At 43.8% G+C, this 17,587-nt stretch overlaps 1 protein-coding gene across 2 annotated transcripts in view; it reads right to left on the bottom strand.

Moving 5' to 3' along the window:
• Positions 1 to 17,114, bottom strand: part of THSD1 (thrombospondin type 1 domain containing 1) — a 30,482-nt gene extending 13,368 nt beyond the window's left edge. Inside the window, exons 1-3 of one of the 2 annotated variants that reach the window (XM_064715404.1) lie at positions 16,929 to 17,114; positions 10,692 to 10,830; positions 4,454 to 5,419 (exon numbers count right to left, since the gene is read on the bottom strand). In XM_064715404.1, the coding sequence (XP_064571474.1) occupies positions 4,454 to 5,419; positions 10,692 to 10,749 (1,024 nt within the window). In that variant the 5' untranslated portion in view covers positions 10,750 to 10,830; positions 16,929 to 17,114. Of the gene's footprint in view, positions 1 to 4,453; positions 5,420 to 10,691; positions 10,831 to 16,519; positions 16,738 to 16,928 lie in introns of those variants that run through there. The other variant, XM_064715412.1, reaches the window with a different exon arrangement.
• Between the last annotated feature and the right edge of the window lie 473 nt (positions 17,115 to 17,587).

The following is a 17,587-nucleotide window of genomic DNA, read 5'->3' as shown; positions in this document are numbered from 1 at the left end:
TAGCACACCCAAATCTCCTGCATATGCCTGTTTCTAAATAAACACCCAACTCAGGTACAGACTCAGGCAACAGAGCTAATTGGTTCTCAGAATTTCCTACCAACGAGCAGATCTGACTTACACATTCTTATTCAGGAAGCAAAAATTTGACAGAAATTGTACACCCCTGCCTGACCTCTAAATGCTCCATTTGCTCCTCTCCTCCCTTACTGACCACTTTCCTCTTCAGAAGGTCTTCCTCCACATTCCTCTTTCCCTTTTCAGGCAACAGCTGCATTTCTTATGTCCTGCCATCATCCCAAAAGCAAAAGTCGGATGAACAAAATTCATTTGTGCTGTAGGCAACTGCAAGAGACTTCAGTGTAAGTCACACCAAAGTTGAAATTAGTCTCCAGAGTGTAACTAGGAACCAGAAAAGAAAGTTAATTAACACCAGAAATATGAAAAAACACCTTTTTCTATGCTTTAGCATTACTGATTAATATTATCAGTCATGTTCTGAATGTTTCAAGCAGGATACAGAACATGGGACAACCTTCTAAGGAGAGCAGGAGTCTCACTGCTGGGAGCACTTAAATCTCAGGTGAGAAAAGCACAGGATTATGCATGGAACAGCATGAGCCTGCAATGCATCTGCTACTGGACAGGATGATCTAACAGAGTTTCCTATCTCAGAGATCCCAATAATCCAGTCAAACACTGGGGAAAAAATGAGCTGCGTGCTCCTCTGTGAAACAGTGAAGAGCCCATCCAGATGAATGAACTCACATCTCACTGTTAAATTTTTCACTGACTTTGACAGATTCTCCAGTTAGGGTCTACAGAAAACTGCACAAGTGCTGTCTCACAATTAATGGATGTATTCCCCACCTTTAATAGATATAGTCACAGTCTTGGATAGCATAAGTTTTTTTTGACACTTATTCTGAAGCTGATTGCCTGGGCTCAAAGAGCTGCTGACCTAGCCCACTTAGGGCCACTGGCAGCTTTCTGCTTCCTAATCCATACACAAGTCAGATTCCTGTTCCAAAAAGCTGTACTAAACTTGGCATGAATGAGGAATAAAGAGCGGGACTGACAAGGCACCAGGAATACAACTCATGTCTGATTTATGGAAAAGAGATGTGGTAAAATTATGTTATCTCATCATCTGTGGTTTGGACGAAGATCATTTTAATGATTTAGGAACTTTGATCATTTACAAAACAATATCTCTGCTTCATAACAATAGAGCATATGCTAAATGAAGTAAGAACTGGCTGAGTGACAGATTGGATATGCAACTGTCAACAGAAAACCATCATTGAGTGAGAATGCATTTGGAGAGATTCCAGAGGGATCAGTATAAGGCTCAGTGCTTCCCTAGTTGACATGAAAATAAATATAAGCCATTACTGAGAAAATATGTCCCTCCTGTAATGACACAAGAAGACAGTGCAGTTGTATGGAGCAACATAGGGTACTTGCTAAGTTAGGACAATTAAAGGAAAATAGATCCTAAATCAGCAAAGCAAAAAGGAACTGTAGGAAGAAGGAATGAAAATTGCAACAGCAGGTTGGCAGACTCCATACTGAAACAGCTCAAGAGGAGTTTACAGGGCAAAAGTAAAGTTTTTTAGGGAAAATTGCAAATGCAATCAGTGGAATGAAAGCAGAGGCAGGGATAGGGAGAGTGTTACTGATCAAGGAGCATCAGTGAGAACGATGTCTGAATGCAGCACACAAATCTGGTACCCTGGCTGTCAAATAAACATGAGTGTTTAAAATAACAGAAAGGGAGTGAAACAGAATCAGTAGATTAATCAAATCCTGAAGAAAATGCCTTCCAATTAAAGACTTCATCTTTTCAGTTTGTTAAAAAGAACACTGAGAAAATCCGGTAGAAGTGAGATGACCTGGATGCGCAAATGTCTTTGTGAGGCAAAGACAGTAGGATAGGAAACAGCTATCAGAAAGCAGCAGAGTAAAATTCAGTCACCAGAGGATGAAGCTAGATTAACTTTAGTTATGAAACACACAAAGTTTCCCTTTTCAAAAGAATAAATAAATTTGAGCATAGTATTGAGAGAAATTACCAGATAAGTCTGTTTTGTGGTGTCTTCAGCAGAAGACTGGATAACTCCCTGCAGGGTAAGTGGCAGTCATGCAAAGACTAGCTGTGGGGCTCAACACCAGGGTAACTGAATGAAAAATGATAGCCCACATTGCACAGGAGCCCAGACGTGAGATTTATCACCTCTCCTGCTCTTAAACTTCAGCAAGTCCAAAGCAGAAATTAGGAGACTTGAGGAGAGGCACCTGTTCTGCAGCAGTCACATGTTTTACACAAACAGCTTTGGGGGTCTGCAGCAAGGGGAGGGGGCTCAGGGGAGCCCCTTCCAAAGGAGCCAGGAGGTTGATGGCCATCACAGGCACTGCAGGTTTGCTCTGTCTGTCATGTCTTCAGGTTGATGTGCCCCTCCCAGAACACCCTGCTCCTTTCAAACGCTTTCTGCAGGCTTTGAAGTCTCACAGATACAGGCACAAAGTCAGATGTGCTGCAGCCTAATTAATTTCAGGTTGACATTTTATTTACAACTACATGGTGTGGCTTTGCTTTCATCGGCTTTGTAGATGAGATACTCTGCACTTGGCAGCTATTGACCCAACTCTGCTCTTCAAGAGGCATAGCCTGATTCTTTCCAATGTGGTTGTAAGGACGGGGCTGCTGAGGAACCCAGGGAAACAGAGCAGACTGCAGGGAACCACTGCTTAATGGAGATCTCATCAATTAAACCAGTTAAATATTGGGCACAGTATCATATCTGTACTGTATGCTAGTGATTTACCTGTCAAGGTAATTATCTAAATCATATCAGTGTAACATACCACCCAGGTACAGATGGAAAACTAGAATTCTGTCTTCCTTTTTCCTTGTGAATTACTTCCATTAAGAAAATAATATGCTTTCATTTTTAGATAGACTTTCTTATGCCAAAGGAAGACAGCGAGTGCCAAAAGAGAATGTAGATGGGAAGTTAAGATGAAGAGAACTATGCACTGGGTTTGGCATGTGTTGAAAACAGAGGTCATTTTTAGTACAGAGAGTTAATTAAATAGCTAACAGTTCTAGAATTTGTGAAATAGCACAGAATAAGATGCTAGAAACCTCATTAATGTAGGCTGTGTCTGAGAGTGCGTGCTCTGGAGCATGTCCTACATTCCCGGTCTTCTCATGATCCCTCTCAGATACCTGTCCATGAAGCTCAATGGCCATTTTTCAGCTAGAGATCCTGCACTTTCTTTTCAGGGAAACCAAGGTGGGGACGTGAGGAAAATGATGCACATTTTAAATCTTTCAATCCAAACTCTTTGAAGTGTGCAGTTGGAAAAGACTACTTCATTACCTGTAGACACAAGCTGCTTCAAATGAGAACATTTACCTTCCAGGGTGTAACGCAACACAACCCAATCCCAATTCCCTTGTGCACATACAGCCCATCCCTCTCTGTGGCTGCCTTCCACAGATGAGTGATGAGAAGGGTATTTGGCTCATCTGCTTCCTCTGCCATGCAACTGTGCTTTGTAGACTGTCAAACCATGGACTGCCACTTCTAACACTATGGCTGTAAAACATATAGTTTTGGCTTCTGCCAACCAGCGCTCTCTCAGACCATGCCTGATCATGGTCCAAAGGATTATATGGACCACCAGCTGTTCCCAGTTGGCAGATTGTATATTCTAATCTTGACTATAAGGAAAGGTTTGGCTATATGAACATGGCCCATGATCTGCCAGAAGGCCTCATGGGTCAGAAAATGTACCCCGGTCAGTTCTAGGCAGCAAACACATCTCTAGAAACACTTCTTTAGAAAACTTGCCAGCTGTCCAAGTGGCACAGCTGTGCCCTTCACTGTACCCAGATCCTGACTCATCTCACCAGAGTTTGTGCCTCTAACAGGAAGAGCACTAAACTTCTTCACCAAACGGGTAGAGAAGGACACCCATGTGAGGATTCAGCCCCTGCATGTTCAACACTCATGAATCACCCTTGCAAGATGCTTCTCAACTAAAAAGCTACACAACTACTTAATGTTGGGCCCCTGGCTTTTATACACTTAAATGCAGGTAAGACTAATCCTACCTTTAGAGTCTCCAGTGGGCCACATCTACCACAGTAGCTTCTTACCTCACTGAGAGGGAAAAGTTTCATTTCCAGCCCGACGAGATAGGTACATCATGCAGAATGCTCAAGTGGTTCTAGTTGGTACCTAGCATTAACTTAGTGCAGCCTTAAGCTACCACAGTGGCACCTGGTATCAAATGTCCCTGTGTCCTCTACAGTCTATCTTGTTCCCACCTAAGTATGACATTACAACTATTTTGTCTGGTGCAGGAGACCCAAAATCATTATCCATGTTGGCTGGAAAGAGTGCTGATTTTGGCTAAAAGAGGAAAAAAAATCAGTACAAACCCATATTCCTTTGGATCAGTATACACTCCTTAACTCTTGCTGGAAAATAGCTTCGATTTGAGAAGTTGAGGAGGTCAAAGCAGTATTTGTTCTTCCCCACATCAAACAAAGTGCAGTTAAATTCTGTCCTGTTGTCTCCAGGCTGAAGGATGTTTTCATACAGCCAAGTTGTTCTTTGACTTGGATGCTTGAGAGCCTCTTTATAAACAACAATTTTTCCACTGATAGACGTGCATGGTGGAGAGATTACAAAGACCTGAACCAAAGTTTTGCATGTGTCTTCTGCTGCCACAACTAGTCTGTATCCAAATTTGTGGTGGAAATCTACAGGTCCTATGGAGGCAAAGATGGAATGTGTTTCTAACGATTTCAGTAAGACAGTGATGTATATTTCTTGACTGACAGGTGGGCAGTCAAACTCTACCCACTGGGACCTAGACAGGGGGATTCCTTTGCTAGTTCTAATGCCCAGAGTCTCATCAGAGCATACTCTTCTGAATTCATAAAGGGTGCTGGTGAATATCACATCCAGTGAAATCACAGTCCTGTTCATGGCACATAACTGCTCATTTGTAAAAAGTCCAACCTGAAGGGAGCTCCCAAGCACCTCTGAACTCCTGTTCAAATCAATGTGAAATACAGGCCATTCCACATGGAGGGTGGGCATGCTGTTTCTGCCCCACTGAGCAGCACTGCTGTTGTCACTGGCGGAGACCATTCTGAACAAGAAATCACCAGCACTCTTGAAATGGAAGCACTCAAACACCACCGTCCCCCGGGACTGATTTGCAGGAAGCTGTTTTCTTGCAATTATCTCACTGGTGCTGGCATCCAATAAAAGGATGGACACATGCCCTGCTGTCACATTACCACCACTGTAGTACTGATATTCCACAGACACTGTGTCATTGCTGAAAGCTACATGATCCGGGTGCTCCAACAGGAGATATTCCACTTCGCCGAGAACTGAAAGGAAAAGTTCCGCAACAGTATTAAGAAACAGACAAGTAATTGTTTCTATGGAAGAAAATAAATATTTTAAAAATGGATATTAAAAGCGGTTCTCAGTCTTTTTCAAGTGAACCAAATGACAAAAAAAGAAAAGGTCCTAGCAATAGCAGTTAGAGCTCAACAGCTCTGTTCTGTGCAGGGATGTGATTTGGAGCAGCTCAAAATCCACTGCAGTAACACATTCAGGAAGGCAAAAACCAGTATTATAAAGTGGACCACAAACCACCCAAAAGATTAACAGAAACCTTAATTTATCAGAACAGATTCTCAAACTTTTCAACTTCTTTGACTTACAGATTTTTAAACTCCACAGAGGCCAGCTGTTTTTCAGCTTCAGCCGTAATTTAGCAAAAAAAGGACAGTGGTTTCTTATACAGACAGATGAAAAATGTCCCCCAAGTTAAATAGAATAGGAAGTCTGCATGATGCTTTTTGAAGCCTTTTCTCTTGCTCTGTCTTATGAATCTTTCATTTTGCTCATTTGCATCGCAGACACTTGAGTGAAAGAGCTGAAAATAACAGTGATGGTGACTGCAGCACTTTTCCTGTCTCAGATGTGGTGCAACATGTCTAAATGACATCATTCCATTATAAATGGTGCAGTCTTTTCAAATTCACTTCTTGCATGACCATGTTTGTGCAAGTCGCCAAATTATCCTGAGACATGCTGTAACTAGTGATGATATCTAAAGCAATAAATTGGAAGATCACATTTCCGTTCTTAGCTCAGCTACCTTCTCTGCATTGCCTGAACCTTAAGGATTTCAGACACAGAAAGGTTATCTGAAAGAATGGAAACTGCATATATCTATCTATTCCAGATACAGTATGTGCTGTGAGACATCTTTATTAAATTAATTGTCTGGGGAAAGGCTTCTGAGTCTTAGATGGAAGGTGCCATGGAAGTGTAAAACTTCAGTTAAAGCAATCCGTTCATAAGTAGTATCAACTAACAATACTTTGACTTGTTAAATCTGTTACACATGTCTTATGATTACCTCAAAGAAAGCTTTGCTGGAAAAACACTGCAACTGCCAAGGCAAGCACTTAGCAGTCAGGAGTAGCAGGACTCATCTCACATAATATTAGACGCCTACTACTCTAAGCTTCAATTTGAGTTAGTCACCTTGGATTCACTTTCTTCTCAGCAGGAAAGATTTTCAGGAAGAAATTCATCTGACTGGGTATAGACATTTACATCTGGGCGGGGTGCAGCGTGCACCAGAAAAAAAGAGCCTATTACTTGCCACCAGCTATAACATGTCCTTTAAATAACCAGCTCCAACCACATACACACATACATAAAGTCTGAGTAAAGGTGGCACGCACAGCCTTACACATATAAATCGTACATATACTCTTACATGTATTTGTACTGTAACTCCAGCCTTTCATTTGCATTTCCACAAGACACTGCTTCATTTGGCAGATGGACAGTGCTCATTATCAGAGGGTTCTTTTGTTCTCATTCTTCTGTTGGTGGTCCTATGTATTATTGACTGCACACCATCCAAAATCCATCCGGATAACACAGAATTATTCATTTCCCCCATGGACTCTTTTATTGTGCTCTTATTGTAGTGCATTAGAAATATTAATGACTTTATCCTTCTAAAATCCCTGAAAAATGAGAGGAGGTCACTATTCTTGTTTAGTGTGTTAGGAACCAAGGCACAGGCATGAAGGTAAAAAATTTCAAGTATCAACTAATTGTGGTGCCCTGTGAAAGCCAGGACCTGATTTCAAGTAAAATGGTCCTTCAGACATCCAAAGCAGGATCCCGTTCATCGCAGCTGTGGTGAGCACATGGCACTGCAGCAAACCTGATCTCAACTTGGACACCCAGAGAGTAAGAGACAGACATGCAAAAAGTGTCTCTGAACTGACCAGCAACACATTGTCCTTACTCTTCATGTTTTGGCTCTGTCACGTGTGCCTGCCCCTATTTTACAGTCCTGTTTCTACCACCATCCACTTTCAGTATCTCTTGGGTACTAGCCTAACTCCATTATTGTTACCACAGTTCTTCAAACTCCTGCACTCATCTCTTTACCTTATAGCTCTTTTATCTTCTGCTGTTCCTTGGGCCTGCGATTAACTCCAGCACATTCCCACCTTCCTTGCTCATTCCATAAGGGAGCACAGGACAATCAACTCTTGTGTCCAGTAATGCTAGGGAGTTCTTGCCCTAGGCAGGAGCATGCACAGTGTTGTATGAGGCTGGCAAGAGGAGCCAGGGGGAGTTGGAGCACACTTGACCCTTCAGAGAATCTCATCTCTAAGTCATGTGCAAGGATTTAGATCTGGACCAGATCTAGGTCTTTATAAGGACAGCAGAAAGCATGTCTCAGGCCACTGTGAAAACTCTAACAAAAATGAAGTTCCCACAGATGTGTTAGAGTTTCCCAGTGAAATGGCTGTGAGTTGCTGGGATATTTTTTCTTTGATAGTGGACAAAATGATGCATTTTTCTACATGGGAATCAGCTAGATTCAATGTAGTTGAAACATTAAAGGAAAAGGAAATCAGACCATGGCAAAAACCCAGCATGAAAAATTTCAATTTTAAGCTTGAAACTTACAACAAAAACATTCAAGTGACAGTAATAAAAAGCACTGATGTTTCTACCTACTGCTTTATTGTCCTTACTCTCTTCTACAACTGTCTTGACCTCCTTGCACTGTTTGTCATTTGGAATAGCTGAGACGAGGTGTAACACAACTCTGTATGCAGGGAGGAAGGACAGGAGGGCAGGGACTGCTGTGGAGCAGTCCATCAACCCTAAGTGCAGATCACTCAGGAAGTGAGGAAAGTGAGCGCTGCTGGAGGATGCAGTCACAGCACTGCAGAGCTCTGGCTGGTGCACTCAAGCTCCAGTTTGGTAAATAAGAAATTTGAACTTTTGGACAGCCCACATAGCAGTTTTTCACAATGCTCCAAAAGACAGCAGTCAGGAGACAGCTTCCACGGCAAGCTCCTTCAGCTGCCCTCCAGCCTACTACGTGCCCATGACTGCTACATGCCAAAACTTCATTCCAATTGTTTGGACAGCCAGTCAGGGGCATCCTTCAATGCAGTTGTATAAATTTCATTGTCATTACAATGGTACCCCATTGAAAGAAGTCTGGCTGTGGTACCAACAACCTGCCAGAGGAGTCTTTGTAAGAATTCACACTTTAAAAGATTAAAAGTCCTTGATTTCACTGAAGAGCAAGAAGAATTTCTTGAGGATGCTATTCAGATAGTTATTTATTTTTAAGTGTTTTTAAGCCAGCTTGAGTTGTGCTGCTGGCTTGTCAGCCTTCGGTAACACAGAGCTAAGTAGAACAAAAACATCAGCAAACTGATAAGAAATGAGAATACAGTTTAGTTGGATGTTAGAGCTTTTTATAGCACTTCAGTAATTTTCCAGAGCATACTGGATCACTTAAAAATAGTCTTGCCTGAAACAGAGAACTATATAAATTAAATAGTTATCTAAAATCAATGTACACAGTAATATTCAAAAATATGCATATGCAAAACTGTTTGGAAGCAATTTTCTGAATTATGGGCTGCCTTTTAACTGAAAATAAGGTGAAAGTTGATGCACCTAAAGTTTGCAGCAGAGATTTAGCTCATTAACTGTACCTCATAATTACTTGCTGTGCCACACTCTATAAAGTTCATGAATAATAGCTTTTACCTCTGAGTCAATCAGTTGTGAATGTCTAGAGGACTGGCTCACCAAGAATCAGTGGATATTGTAATAATCCATCTCACATCTTGGCTCCAGTGAATTTATTACTTACCTTACTGTGTTACACACTCAGTGCAGTGTTTCTACCCGGGCTGGTTAGCTGTCTTATTAAAAAAAGGAATTGTACTAAAAGCCATAGACAAGAATCTTTACTTCTACTAGAACCAAGTTCATCTAAAAGACAGCAATTCCATCTTTTAGGGATCTTTTGCTCTGCAGCAGAGATGGAGTATGCACAGAGGAATGAGTAGCATACCAGTCATTACTTACTATCGCTTTTCTCACTTATACAAGGCCAGCACACTGCATATGTTTTTGTCCATTTCCCTCATTTGTAAGTCATCTTCAGCTGTTTGACACAAGAACTACTTGCTACAGCTCATTCCATAAGTGGGGATTAACCACTTCTTTTCCCATGTACTTTTCCACGCTGTACTTATTTCTGCAGCGCACAGCTTAATCCTTCAGCGTGGTTTGACAATGTGCTGCAGCTGTCAAAACAATGCTGACTTTTAAACTAGGAATGAAATTTTCTACAACATATTAATTGCTTAGGAATTAAGAGTCCCATTTTCAGAATTTCTAATTCACTCTGCAATAAGAAAGTAATTTGCAAACCTACTTCCTACTTAGTACATTCTTGGAAAGGATAAGACAGCATAGATATGATGCCCCTCAGCTCATAGACATCTTGCAGGTTTCTGACTTGAACTTAGGATGTCTAACTTCCCTTCTTGGCAGCTGATGGTGAGAAGGAGGCTTTTTCATTCTACACATCTCAGTTGCAGATGGGTAAGAGCTGCTTTCAATATGTATGGATTTATGCATGGACTAATCAAACAATTCTGACTGTCTCTGACTTGCTGTCTAATTTTATGTGACTAAGATTGAATGAGTATGAACATCATCCTTTGGCTTCTTATACAATCAGAGTAAAGAACACCTCTGTTGTACTCAAAAGGTCTCTGGCTGGCAGATGGGGGGCTCAGGTGGGGACTCACTCAGACACAGGAGCTTGGCTGTACTGTAGATGCTTACATCTGATCCAACCACCCAGGTTCCTTTCCCAGTAATGGAGAGAAACAGGTAGTTCTGTACATATTTCCACCCATCCCACTATGGATACCTAAACCAGACCTATCTTCCATGATGTTCATTAAATATTATTAAATATAAGTCTTACAAGAGAGCAGAGTTCCAGTTACTGCTTCTAGCACAGCCTGTCCCTTGATGCTCATGGAAATTTGTTAATTTGTCTTGTTCATTTCCCTGAGCAAATTTATACCAGGAAAGAATCCTGACACTGATCTAAAGGGACAGTTTATGCACGTTGCATTTAACTATTGCATAAGATCTACACTAAACTCTGTGCCCATCAGTGGTGGCTTCCACAGCACTTCATTTCCACAGATCACCTGGAAACACCACCATTCAAAACCACCTTGTGAAAGCACATCACAGCTTTCCCTTGACAGCTCTAATACTCACCGTAGTCACAGAGCACTACTAACAATAGATTTGAAAAATCTTTCAACATATGTTTCATTCTGACCAGTGAGATCCTGGGTCTTTTTACTCCTCATGTCCTTTTTCAGCTCCAAAGTGCCAGCACGTTTTCCAAGAACACCTAAAAGTTAAAAAATTACAGCTGTGTCAACTTTGCTTCGTAAAATATGTGAAGAAAGACATATCATTAATAAGTAAAAAAATATTAATTAACTATTAATTAACATTTCTCTCATTTACTTAACAACTACTAACACTGTATCAATGCATCTGAGTAAGGACAGCTACAATTCACTGTACAATAATTTTCTATCCTGAAATACAGCTCCTGAGCCAGAACAACAAAGACAGATAACAACAATTTTATCTTTGCACTGCAGGAACTGCTGCTATGGATATCTTATATTATGAACAAGGCTCACAATAGCAAAATAATGAGTATTTTATACAAAATATAACTCTGAGCTCAGGACATACTGATATTGGAGATTTATTGCTGGTGCACAATTCATATTGTCCGTCAGCTACTTTCAAGGATGAAAGCAGCTCAGCAGCAAACTGATTGGTCATCGAACTCCCTCTGTTATTCAGGTCTAGTAATACACTTAGTGATCTTACTAGATTTATAAGAGATCTATATCTGCCTTTTATGTCACTCCAACTGATCAGATGAAAAAGGTGCCAACTTCCACTTTTTCCTCCATAATGTTTTAAGTTTACAATCACTTGAGCCTTTGCTAAGCCAATAGAAATAGACTTCTTTTGGCAAGCTTCCCAGTTTTATGTCCATGTGGTTTAAACCAGTCTTTACGAGTCTCATAACAATTAGATAAAAGAGGTTGGAAGAACAATGATAGCAGCAAAACCAAACAGTTTCCTTCAGAAATGTAAGTAGGAGGGATTCTAAAAAGAGAAATTCTACTCAGAGGCCATTTCAAAATATAAGAGTTGCTCTCCTGCATTTCACTGAGCACCTGTCGGTCAGTGTCACTGTGCTCACCTTCACACAAACATGCAAGAAAGGTCTTGAATAGGTTTACAACCTAATTTATGAGAGAAATTTGGCACTGGAGCAGGGAGAAGTTAGGAATGAACAAAACTGTGGAGGATAATGGTAAAAGATAGGAACCAAATATCATGTATGTCTTTAGGAATCACAAATAAGGTATTTCAGCAATTACTCTGCTTGGCTTGTTGAACTAAGATGCAGCAGACGTGTTACTTGAAAGCTTTTTGAACTGCTCTCTGCGCCAAGTGGCTGGAGAGAATAATTTCTAAGAAGACTAGCAGCACAGCCTTGCTCAATAAAAGCCCATTACAATAATAGCTACACATATCTGAAAGGAATAATCATCATCCGGCCCAGGAACTTGACAGGGCTCCAGAACACATTAGATAGGGGCAGTGATACCGCCACCACCCTCAATTTCACTTGATACGCTGTAAATTACAGGAAGACAAACCTTGTGCCTCAGGAGAGGGGCGGCTGCTGACGGAGGGCGGCAGGGAGCCAGCCTGCCCCAGGGACAGCCGCTCCGAGCTCCGCCCGCTGCCGGCGGCAGCGCAGCATCGCAGCACCAACATCGCTCCTTGCCTGCGTCCTTATTCATCACTAACCAGTTAGTCGGAACAAGGAATAGAAGTAGTCCAAAGCAGAAAAACAGGCTTTGTTTAAAAAAAAATAATTGTGATAGATAGATGTCTTGGCCTCTAGAGTTAACTGCTCAAAGAAAACTCGACGATATGTGGCATTGCTGTAAACTGCCCTGAAATAAAGTGGGAGAAAACTTGCTTTGTGGGCCACTACCATGATTGTGCTGGATGACTTTAACTGGTCCTTTCCACTCCTAGCTTTCTCAGCTGCAGATTCTTCAAATGGCTATTACAAATACTTCTTTCAGAAAGTCACATATTCACAGATGAAATTCAAATAATCCTAATCTCAGTCTAATGGGCGACACACTGCACAGAGGAAATGAAGCTATGGAAAGGAGAATAAATGCTCAGGAAAAAAGGAAAAAGCTTGTGTAGGAGAGCACTCTTGAGGTTGCTGCCTTACATCTTAATTTGCACACCAGCCCAACCAAGCAAAAAGCAGCATGGTTCATGAGACAGCGCGCCAGCGGGAGGCACAGGGACCAGACCTGACTTCTGTTCCTATTCCTGCCACTGCCAGACATAATGTCAGCAAACTGCAGCATTAATCTGCTCCCCTCCTTTCCACCCCATCTTTCACACTCTGTATTTATAGTAAAGACTTTTCAGGACAGAGACTCTTTCTAACCAAGCCGGAGATGGAGCCCCGCGCCAGAGCCCCTGGGTGTTTCGGTAACACCAATCATTTGTCACACCAAAACCTCTTCCCTCTCACCCTTCCTCCTGTGTTATCTTGGCTGTCTTGGGAAAAGATTGCGGTGTGCAGCACGGGTAACACCCAGGCTAGAACGGGAGTGTTTGAAACTGTACCAAAACTAACTTCCAATTAGTGAGATCAGGCACCTCTGGAAGCCTAGCCCAGGGCTACTTCAGCCTCTGCAGCGCTCGATTGCAGCAGGAGCCCTCCCACCTCACACACACACAGCCACTTCAGGCTACAGCTGCAGTACAGCCCTACCTTGGAACAAAGCTCCAATTAAAGTGCTCCACGAAGCCTCCCTGAGCTTTTGCACCTTTGCTAGCTCAATTCCAATAGCACCTCTAAAGGGAATGCTGGCCCATTTCTGGTGTAGTAGTGCCCTTGTACTCCTCTCTTTCTGCACAGGTTTGTTCCTCTCCCCGCCTTCACTTTTCTTCCTTTTGCCTCATCTCAGTTTTGGAAAGGCCTTACACTGACCTCTAAGTTCAGTTCAGAATTTTCCCCTTGCCTCATTATCTTCTCTAAGCCAGTTTCTTTCTAGATTTCTCCTCATTTTTAGGTCTTCTTCCAAATTCTTCATATATTTGCCCCCTGCTCAAATATTTTTCCTCTTTTCACACTCCTATAAAATTGGTTTTTGAAGCAGACAGTACATTTAAATGGTTTCTACTCTATTCAGATCTTCTACCTCAAGTTCATTAACTTAATGAGATGAAAAATGATGGAACGGAGAAGGCTATCAGACTTCAAATAATTGGCTTTTTTAATTTATTGCTCTCGTGGACAAGCATGAACTGAGGCTCTATTGTGCAAAATGCAGCAGAAACACAGCAACATAAAAAGATGCTTTCTTCTTCCAAGAGACAGTGTAATGGGCTGATTGGAAGTGGAAGACTTCCTCTCCAAAGGGAATTTGAAATGACAGATGAGGAGGGCAGAAGCCATAAAGCGCTTTGGAAGCAAAGACCAAGAGGCTTGTGTGCCACACAAATGACACAGGAAAACGTTGAGTCCCTGCTCTGCAGCAGATTTCCTGTGCTATCTTGGTCACATCTCTTACTTTTCCTGTGGCACAGCTCTCCACTGGAGACTGTATCTCACTATCTGGTATGGGGGCTACAAGAATAAATCCTCATCAGCTGTGTGGTTTGCAGGCACACAGTGTCCCTAACCAGGTAAGAGCCAGATGTGAAATTTGAAATTGCAATACTTACTTGCAATATCTTTTGCAAATAAGTAACAGAATAGGCTATAATACTGCCTATTAGAATCATATGTATTAATCTATTAAAAAAATGTCCCTATTTCCCTTCATTGTTAAAACCATAAAATATATTGGGATCATTTTGTTTTTACAAAAAAAAAACCACCCCTAAAATAAACCAAACAAATAAAAAACTCCAAGCCAACTGGATTTATGACTCCTGGTATTTTTGCAGCAGTATCCAAGGCTGCAGCACAGACATGACATTTCAGACACCAGCTACCTCTTCTGAGAGCTGTCACCTGCTGATTTGGCAGTAACCACCTTCACCAAGTGCAATAGCACAGCATTCAGTGCCTGCTCCCCCTTCATTAGGGAGATGAGAGGCAAATAAGCCGTGTAGTTAAGAATGGGCCATCAGGAATTAATCAGACACTCCATGACCAAGCATGGAGTTTAATGAGAACACAAATCCATGGCACTCAAAACCTCTGTGCTCTGGAGCCTCAGTCATGCAGAGAAGTGCCACTGATGGATCCCACATTTCACCTACGCACAAATACCCTCAGTCCCCTTCCTCTGCAAATCCCCACCAAGAGCTGAGCCCTCCCCTGCCCTAGCTCCCATCCTCCTTCAGAGACAGGGCTGCTCCTGCTCATCTCTCCTCTGAGCACAGCCCTGCTCTCTCCTTGTCCCACCAGCCCCACAGCTGCAGGTGAAGATGGACCCAGCCATGGCACAGAAACCCCCCTGACTTAGGGTACACAGGAGAGCAAGGTGGGACAAGGGCCTGGGGGAGGAGCGGGTGTGTATGATGTCAGGCTGAGGAGTGATCCTCTTGGAACCAACCTGCCCCAAGTAGCAGCACCCACCCAGGCACTCTGATGGACCCAGCAACCAGTCATGGTCTGGGTACTTTTTGAAATTAAGGAGAAAAAAATATTTTTTTTTTTAGCTGTTCACTATTAAACATTTTCAGTTGTATTTGCAGCCCAAAATCTGCACAGTTCTGGCTACGTATGAGAGGCTGACGGCAAAATAGGCTGCAGACAGAAAAGCCTGAAAGTCCCTAAATCCTCCCTACATTTCACAAGCAGCATTAACAGCAAAAAGAAATGTGTATCTGCAACATTTCCTCAAATGGATTTCTTCATATTTTATCTGTACGTTGGAAAAGAGATTAATTATTTTCAACCATCATATGCTTATTGCAATGGGATTAGGCAGCTATTGAAGTGTTACCACCTGCTGGGAATTTCAGAACCTTCCATATAATCTCTTCACTTTGACAGTAAAAAGAGAACACCTCAACTATTCATCACATTTTATCAAAATCTAATCGCTGCTGACCAGCCAGAGTGGTCAGGGCCAAAAATATGCCACTTCTTGGAAGATATTTAGTTTAGCCAGGAAAGTGTCTATGTGATGTCTGCCACAGCAGGGGGCTGGAGCTGACATCCTCAAAGGCATCTTTCATTCTTATTTACACATCCAACAATTTTACATTGTTATCAGATAATGACTTTATTAAAATTATGCATCTAAATTCACTAGGCTGAAACTGACAGCACCAGATCCTCCTTGTGCAAAAAAACCCAAACAATAATTAGCTGGTAGAGCCTATTTTCATTAATATTTGGAGTCAGATCTCACAAAATCCTGAGATTTCTCAGCTCTTTTTGATATTAACATAGCAATTCAAGAGCAGACTGGCCAGCAACATCTGTCCTTTGTAACCGAAGGGCTTACAATAAACAGCGTACAGGGATGATATTTACTTTGGAAAATGTACAATGAAAACAAGTTTACTAAGCATAAGGAGATTTGGGAAGATGTTCGAGCAATAATAAATAAAGAATGCAAAGAATTATATACATTTGATGAGAGCTCATGGCATAAGGCAAGGAATGCAGCCATCCATTCTTTCCTTGCCCCTTCAGAGCTTCTTAAAAAAAAAAAATATGTATATATATGTATATATGTACTGTCCACTATTACTGGAATTCCCCTTTCGGTGGAGTTTATACTGAAGATCCTCGTATGGAGAACATACATGGCTGATACAGTCCGAAGTTTGTTAGAGAAGCAGGTCTGAAACACCGTGAAGTATCAGTATTAAAAAGATAATTGCGAAGGTTTCCTATGCTTTACCCTGGGTTTGCCGTGTACTCACACGGCTTCGACCGGTCTAGCGACTGAAATAAAGTAGAAATCACCAAACATATTCAAAAACACTAAAATTATTCCTACCTATTGCGGACTTGGGCGAGGAACCCGGGCAGCCGCTCCCCGTGCCGATGCTCCCGGCACTCCGGGAGCGCTGCAGCGCCGGGGCTCCGGGCGGGACGGCCGCTCCCTGCGGGGCAGAGGCGACCGCAGAGGATACGGGGCGGTGGCAAACCCCGGGACCTGCCGGCGCACGGGTGTTTTAAAACACCTCCAGGACGGCGCGTCACGGCGATCACGGCGCGATCCCGCGGCACCTTCGCTCCGACCGACGGCTCTCCCCGCCCGTGCCCGCCGGCTCCGCGCCGACAGCCGCCCCCGGCCGGCTCCGAGCCCGGGGCGGCCCCCGGGCTCCGCACCGCCCCACGCCTCGGCACCCAGCGACCCGCCCGCGCCCCGGCACCCCTGGGCTCGGCTCCCGCCCCGCGCTCACCTCCACGCCGCGGGGGAGCGGCCGGCGGGTCGGGATAGAGCGCGGTCCTTCCCGTGGAGGAGACGCTGCCGGCGCTGCCGGGGGGCGGGCGGGCGCTCACTGCCCGCCGGCGGCAGCGGCGGCAGGAGGGTTAAATGGCGGCTGCGGGCGGCTGTCAGCGGGCGCGGGGCGGCGGCGGCGGGCGCCGAGCGAGGGCAGCCCGCGCCCCTGGCGGCGAGGCGCTCCCGGCCCGGCCCGGCCCGGCCCGGCCCTGCCCCGCCGCGGCCGCGCCGCCCTCACACGCCTGCCCGCCCGCCGGGCTGGGGCGGCCTTGCGGGAGAGGAGACCCGTGAGGGGCGCGCCCGGCCCGTGTGCGCCCCGGGCTGGGCCGGCCCCGGTGAGGGCGCTGGGGCAGCTCCGCAGCTCCCCGCTCCCCGTGCGGTTTGTGTGGCAGCCCTGCGAGGAGCGGCCGAGCTCTCTCCTCAGTCTCCTTCAGGTCTGTTCAGCCTGGAGGAGACTGAGGAGAGAGCTCATCGCAGTTACAGCTTCCTCAGGGTGGGGTGCAGAGGAGCAGACACTGATCTCTTCTCTGTGGTGACCAGTGATGCGACCCCTGGGAATGGTCTGAGGTTGTGGCAGGGGAGGTTTAGGTGGGGTGTCAGAAAAAAGTTCTTCTTCCG

This window comes from Zonotrichia leucophrys, chromosome 1, assembly GCF_028769735.1.
Source record: "Zonotrichia leucophrys gambelii isolate GWCS_2022_RI chromosome 1, RI_Zleu_2.0, whole genome shotgun sequence".
Taxonomy (NCBI): Eukaryota; Metazoa; Chordata; class Aves; order Passeriformes; family Passerellidae; genus Zonotrichia; species Zonotrichia leucophrys.
Note: the sequence above shows the minus strand (reverse complement) of the source record. Positions and strands in the feature narration are given on the sequence as shown.